We start from the raw sequence: 7,704 nt of genomic DNA on the forward strand, positions 1-7,704 counted from the left end.
ATGCGTTGACCTTTGAAAAAATGTTTCAATTGGAGATCAATATGACAAGGTTAGTTTGATTTCTTTTCATTCTATTTTTTATATAAAAGTTATTGGCATTTAGAAAATAGCAAAGAATGTTGAATGCTTTACTTTTTGCATATGAACAAACATTTAAATTTCTTTAATCTTTTATTGATTTGAGTGATTCAAGTTCAATTGTCTTGATTTTATGTGCCTTGGAATGGGAATATGTTAACGAAAATTGTCATTAATGTTTATCATTATTTGCATACAAATTTCAATTTTCATTTATAAAAAAGTTTGTTTGCCTATTCTTGCATGAGGATCATTATTGAGTCCTATTTTTGGTCTTACGTACCTATTAACTACCCGTTACATATTATACTACCTTCTTTAATTGTCCTTTGGATTCTTTTGACAAAAAAGGGGAGTAATATTCAGTTAGAGGGAGTCATATTCGTTCAAGAGTAACAATAATGAGTATAATAATTATTTTTTATTGTAATTATTACAACAACAACAACAACAACAATAATAATAATTGGTTATTACTATTTTAAAATTATTTTTATAATATTATAACGTTATAATTTTATATAATGATAATGACAACATCGACAACAAGTAACTAAAAAAATCATAGCATTATGCTTGATGTTATAATAAACATGCACATATTTCCTTTAAAATGTTTGTTTATTTATTTTATTAGTGAAAAATACATAAGTTTAAACCAAGAGTATTTTTATAACTTGTAAGAATTTATTCCGATTGTAAGATAAAATAGGCACATCAATGAGATTCCAATTATGATTTTGGCAACTTATATAAACAACTGACATCAATTTCTAATTCTTATTTCAATTCCAGCTCATACAATTTTAAAATTCCATGTTATTAAATGCAGCATTATGGTCCATGATATGGAGAGATAGTGTTGGGAGAAAAGAATAATAATAATGATGAATATGTATGTAGATTGTTTTCTTCATTAGTAAAAAATAATATGCAAATAATGGGCTCTTTGTAATTCCATTTGCAGGTAATATTAACAACGGCATTTATCTTTCTCTATATATCTTTATGTATGGGGATAGAGGTCTCATCTCTAATTGGTTTTAGCCGATCTTAAAGCTGAATAATAAAGGCATTTAGATTAATTCGTTGTATGGTAATAAATCTGTCGATTGTAACAATTGAAAAACTTATATTATTCAAAACTAAACTAGAATGTATTTTAATCTTTAATACTTATTTAAAAGTCCTTTCTAGAAAGTACATCATATATTATAACCATTTTTCTTGTATATTTTTTCCACAGCTGGTAGCCGTCCAACTGTCTGTAACTCAGATATTGAAGACCACCATGAATAAAACTGTTGATAAAGCCAACGTTAATGACTTTGAAAAGCTCTGGTACATCTTTATTGCATTACTGATCGGGTAATCAGTAGTATTGATTTCTGCAATTGCACCAACCACATGTAAAATCTTAGACAAAGGAATATTGTTATATGTTTATAAGGTGAAAAGTTGAAATTAGTCAATTACCTGTAGAAGTGTTGCATCCAGTAGAAATGGCATCTTGAAGGAATTTAACAGGGGCCTTATTAGCAAACCAAAAGTCTCTTTTAACCAGATGAATACATTTAAGAACATTTTGGATGTGTTCTCCACACCCTCCTTCCCTACAATAATCTTTCGTTTCTTCTACAGGCACATTGATTGCACCGTCCATTGTTAGCTTGTCCTTTGCTGAGCAGGGATTTGCCCCATAGAACAAGCACTCATAGGCACTTCTCCATGCTCGGAATGGTGACAAATTTACATTTCCTGTGGGATATTTTTCTGAAAGGAATATAAACATTTGACTTTTGAGTGTGTATAGTTAGTGTTGCCTTTTAATATACTAAGGACATACACATATATATAAACTAACAAAAAAACTACTATCCTCTTGGTATTAGAAATGGTCACATTGACCTTTTTTTTATTTACACAGACAATGGCAGATCTAAAAAAATAATTTAGCGGGAGCTGAATTATATAATAGTAAAATTTTAAACTAAAACTTTGAATGTATAGAATATTTGTGAATACATTTGTAATTGTTCTCGACGTATTTTTAAGAATAGAAAAATATTTGTGGTGATGACCTATCATTATATTTAATTATAGTGTAGGCTTTTATAATTCTAAAACAAAGTTTAAATTTTGTGAGTTTATAAATTTATAAGGTCAATTTTAATAGATTTGATGAGAGCTATTTGGAAATTTTAAATATTTTTTCTTTTATTCTTAGAATTTTTTTTTTAGCCAGTGGGGGCTATAGCCCCCACTAATCACATACTGCATCTGCCACTGTACACAGATTTTGAATAAACCCCGAGTCCCCGACCATTGCCCATTTATGTGAAAAATTCTAAACTAAAAAAGAGGTTAGTACGACTATTTCTGAAATTAAAAGAGTTTATATGTACACTTGAGCAAACCTTGAGAGTCTTGATGAATGTTTCTAATAAACTAGCTTCTCTTGATTATCATCTTGTTTGCTTTTTATTACTTGAAGGGAAAAGGGAAGTGTCATTACCTTCACTTTTGGCAAAGGCAGAGGTAAGTAGAAGAAAAATCCCCATCGACAGACAAAGAATACGACCCAAAAGGCTGTAGGTCTCCATTTTCTCTGCTGTTCAAAACTTTGGTTTAGAGGATATATTTGCGTTTGATGAATTTAAATAACAGAAGATTACAGTAATAATTTGTTTAGAAACCAAATAAGAACGTCAACTTAGTTGGTTTAAGTATATGCGGGGAATATATGAAGCATTTGTTGGAAACACCAAGAAATTTTTAATATAAATTGAAGAGTTATTAGACAAAGTAAACATTATTATTATTATTATTGAGAATGACAAAGCAAACATTATTAGTTTTGGACTAATGTGGTGAAAATTAAGAGGTGGAATAGCATTAGCATCACCACTTGAATTATGATTTGGGTACATTAATAATTTTAAATTAATTTATGTTTAATTAATTTAATTATCGTATTGTAAGAGTCGTTAACTTTAAATGTCTACAAAGAATGCTAATCCCTTGCAGCAGTAACATATACTTGCATCTTACGGAACGGCAGCTGGATATGAGGAACTTTTTATTTTTTGGTGTAAATTCTCTGTCAATGATAAGTGTTAATATCCAGCTAAACTAATTGACACTCATATTCTAATGGTTAACTAAGCATGCATTTAGTATTTCAGATAATTTTAGATTAGATGGAATATGATATGATTGGATTAGATTGGATGAAATAAAATAGATAGAATTGCATCGCATTGGACTAAATACCTCGTATTGAAGTGTTTGATGTAATGACTGATTGGATTGGATGGTATATAATTTAAATATTATATTAATATAAAAATAAAATTAACTAAATGTTTAGATGTTAATTTGAATTGAACTTGTAAACTTTATTAATATTGTTTTCATATATTAAATTTATAAATTTATTTTAAAAATTTGTTATTATTTAATAAAATTAGAGCCACAAACACGTATACAATATTTTATATAAATTTATGTAAGGTACCATTTGGGATGACATAAATCTTTATAGGGATAGGGTTCTTTCGAGATTCTCCCACTCAAGAACGGGTCAGGGATAATTTAATATCTAATTTCTTATTAAGAGAAAGCATGAAAATAATTTAATATTATATTTCTTATTCAGCGAATAAACGAGAATCATATCTCTCTCTCAGCATCCCCCTCCATTTCTCCTGTTTTTAATTGTTATCATATATTTTCTGAAATCTCTAGCGAAAGTATTTAAATTGAATTTTGTATGGATAAAAATAAAAAAAATCCTAATATTTATAAAATAAGATAAAGAAGAATAATATAAAAACTTAATGAAATTTGTCGTTGCCTCAATTAAACGGACAAATAACACTTTCATTTTTGGATCCGAGGTGACGCAATTATGATGCACCTTCCAATCAAATACAAATTAAATCATAAATACAATCAAAATCCAATACAATCTTCCACAAAGCATGATATCAACATGGCATGAAGATCAACTGATTGAAGCAGCTGGTTGAACTAGAAAACCAGACTGCCAGGGAGAATAAGCGGGTTCGAGCAAAAAAGGCAAGTGATCACTGTTTATATCAAAGACTTGCGATGGGGACCACTTTGTAATCACAGAATGTTGCTCCTGTAGCTTTAATAATTGATCATTCAAGGTCCTCATATAGACATGGGTTACCTTGTCAGCATCCGAAGTCCACCTACGAACGGAGCACATGCCAAGGCCGTGGCAGGTACAGGTCGTAAAAGCATCAAGGCCAAAGTCGATTCTTGATAATGTAATTTTTTGACATTAATTACTAATTAGAACATTATTATTATATTAGCAAAAGATTATTTATAATAATACAGAAAGAACATTATTGTTAGGAGTTAGTGATTTACAAATTATTATTTTTTAAAAAAAAATTTATATTTACCACCTGATTTTGATTCGTTTTAATTATAGAAGATTAAAAATCGATTTGATTTACCTTTTAATCATCTCCACGGAGCTCATTTGATAGTAAAGTTTTCTTTGAAATTCCCTTTTCACCATGACGCGCGCTTGTTAGAGGTTTATCAGGACCCAACATAAACTCTAGTTCGAGCATATATTCAGGTATCTTGTTTCTTGGCGTACTCTGGTTGATGATTGCAGGGAAAACAAAAAGTGTTGCGACAAAAGAATCAGAAATTTGATTGGAGTTATTTAGAGCATAAAAATAGTTACTGGGGCAGATATTGATGATAATTCAAAATGGCCTAAAAACCTATCGTAAAATATCACATCCCACTAAAAAATTAATTGGTAAGAAAAATTACAAAAATGAAAAAAAAAAAAACCTTTACATCTTCAAAATCTTCATCTGAAATGTCAGCCGCAATGTAAACAGCCATATGAATTTTGTCATAACCAAATAAATCTATGAATGGCGTCCGTCAAGTTCAGACCTCCGACACCATGTCCCGCCAAAATCACCCGAAAATTCAAACAACCGATAAACTAAAAATAAAAAATTAGCCCCGTTTTGATTACAAAAATCAATCAATCAAAATATAAACTCACCTTTTTATTATCTGGCAAGTTAAACAAGAGGTTGATGAGGCCCTTATTCTAATCCTCGAAAAGTGAAGACAGTGTTGGGATCAGTTGGATCAATGTCGGCACTAGGAAGACCAAGGCTTGCGACTTTGTAGCCTGCTGAACCAGCACCAAGCTCCATGACTTGCTCTGTGAAAATGTGACATGCTATAGAGATTTTGTTTTCCTTAATTTCTAATGTTCTGGATGGTCAACTTTAGAACTCCTGTCTACTATCTGATTTTGTAGAGGAGCTGCTTCGGATAAGATCAAAACGATCACACAATTGGTTTCCACTGTGCAAGTAATAAATTTAGCAATTTGCTGCGGTAGGCAGTGGCGGACCCAGAAATTAAAATGAGGGGGGGCTTAGTTCAAAAAATTTTATTTAACTTAGATTTTTTTAATGTTTACTTGAATATATTTTAAGTCTTATAAACTCAAATTTTATTACTTTTTTTTTAAATTTTAAATAACAATAGTAATAAATTATTTATTTTTAAATGCGTGAAAATATCATTTTTTGAAGTAGTATTTTAAATGCGTGAAAATATTATTTTTCGAAGTAGTTTCCACAAAATATTTTAAAAAATAAAATAATATGGCTAATGGGATTTGAATTATGTTTTAAAATCATTAAATAACACTCTTACCATTGAACCACAAGGCTTTTAATATATGAAAAATGTGTCCAAATTGTTTTATCTAACTTTTTCAGAAGGGGCTTGGGGTACATTTAAAAGAAAACTTAATGGTCCAGGGGGGGCTGAAGCCCCTCCTGGGCCTTAATTGCATCCGCCCATGGCGGTAGGGCTAGGTAAAGTTATCCGTAACTTGCAATTGAGGATATGACGAGTTAATTTAATGTCAGAAATCCAACGTATGACAAAACATGATTTAGTTACTCTATCCAAGGGATGATAAATACGTCGGTTAAAATTAATTTAATGTCAAAATCCAATGTATGACAAAATAAGATTTAGTTACTCTATCCAAGGGATGATAAATACATCAGTTAAAAATTATTTTACAGGTGAAATGGATCGCAACTCATACAATAAATAGAATTATCATATTTAAAAATTATAACTTTATTTTTTTGTAGTTGTAATTTAAGTTCTCTAATTACGAACTAATCAACAAAAATTATCTTGGTTACGATTTGTCACTACCAATCTCATTAGGTCATGGTCTATCACCAATGATCTTTTAAGATATTCCTCAAGTTTAGTCTGCGCTTGACATATGAGCGTCTTTATCACTATTAAAAGCTCCTAGTAATAGAAAACTTTTATTCTAAAGTTAGAGAGAAAAATTGTAATTTTCTCTGCTCTGCTTATTGTGGCTTCTTTGTTCTTTCGTGAAAAAGCAAGTTTTTTTTATATCTTTTTGGTGGAAACCTTAGCCTATTTATTTCATCTTTTTTTTCTTAATTTTATTAAATAATTTTTTTTTACTTAAATTAAAAGATAAAAACAACACCAAAATTGGTGCATAACTTGTGTTTGCTATAGGGTGCCACATTGTACGATAACACAAGGTCCCTAATACACCCTAATATTAAACGCTACCACCAAATAACTAGTTATCTTATTTATCAATCCAATAATCGTGTAGTCAATTATGTGAGTTGACCCAAGGATCATTTGAGTACATACAATAATGACTATAATAATTAGGTCTATAATTAAACTAGTCCGATTATTTAATTCTAAAAATATATTCTACTAAAAGATGGAAGCAACTTGTATAATTATGTTATATTTATGATAGTATTCTCAAATAATAATTCGACCCATTCCACATTGGTTTCTTTATTGAGTAGTCGTTTGTACCACCTCTTTAATTAAATTGATATCTCAATTGCCCAATTTATATCTTGTTTATTGATACTTACTGGTATTTTTCTATTGATCATTTTCAATATACTAATTATGTTGCATTCTCCTATATGCAAAAGTGTCAAAAGGACAAGTGAAAGTAGTTTTCTCTTGGTCCTTTTGTGCTATAGGGATCTGGTTATGTCCTAAGTAGCCATCTAGAAAGTAATAAAATTCATGACCTGCTAATCTATTAAGCATTTGATCAATAAATGGTATATGAAAATGGTTTTTACTTGTGATAGAATGCAATTTCTTATAACCAGTTCATATACGATGTAGTTACTCTAATGGATATTAATTTATTATAAGCATTGGTAACTACTGTGACTCCTATTTTTTTAGGACAACTTGCACAAGATTGACCCATGAACTATTAAAAATGAGATAAATGATATTTGCATCTAGTAGTTTAAGGATTTCAACTATAATAACTTCTTTCATATTAGGATTTAGCCGTCATTGCATTTCTCTAGTAGGTTTAGTATTTTCATCAAGGTGAATGCAATGCATACAATCTATTAGGTTTATACATTTTATGTTGGCTATGGTCCATTCTAATGCCCCTTTATGCTCTTTTAAAATACACAACAACTGACTCTTTCGCTTATCATCAATTTACTTTGAAGTGTCGAATAACGGTGTGAGCTCGAACTTTGGTGG

At 29.9% G+C, this 7,704-nt stretch overlaps 1 protein-coding gene across 1 annotated transcript; it reads right to left on the minus strand.

Annotated features, from left to right (window-relative positions):
- Positions 1-1,279: 1,279 nt before the first annotated feature.
- On the minus strand, positions 1,280-2,712 carry LOC112498985 (uncharacterized). The gene is made up of 3 exons (XM_025101343.2): positions 2,594-2,712; positions 1,555-1,851; positions 1,280-1,466 (listed from the first exon to the last, which is right to left on the minus strand). Exons 1-3 carry the CDS (start codon positions 2,679-2,681, stop codon positions 1,351-1,353), a joined length of 501 nt encoding a protein of 166 aa, XP_024957111.1. The 5' UTR covers positions 2,682-2,712; the 3' UTR covers positions 1,280-1,350.
- Between the last annotated feature and the right edge of the window lie 4,992 nt (positions 2,713-7,704).

The sequence above is a fragment of the Citrus sinensis genome, chromosome 7 (genome assembly GCF_022201045.2).
Source record: "Citrus sinensis cultivar Valencia sweet orange chromosome 7, DVS_A1.0, whole genome shotgun sequence".
Classification (NCBI taxonomy): Eukaryota; Viridiplantae; Streptophyta; class Magnoliopsida; order Sapindales; family Rutaceae; genus Citrus; species Citrus sinensis.

Coding starts and splice junctions, on each gene's coding strand:
- LOC112498985 (XM_025101343.2), bottom strand. CDS start 2,681: ATGGAGACCTACAGCCTTTTGGGTCGTATTCTTTGTCTGTCGATGGGG. Junction 1,852..2,593: donor TGCCTTTGCCAAAAGTGAAG/GTAATGACACTT, acceptor TATTCCTTTCAG/AAAAATATCCCACAGGAAAT. Junction 1,467..1,554: donor TGGATGCAACACTTCTACAG/GTAATTGACTAA, acceptor GTGCAATTGCAG/AAATCAATACTACTGATTAC.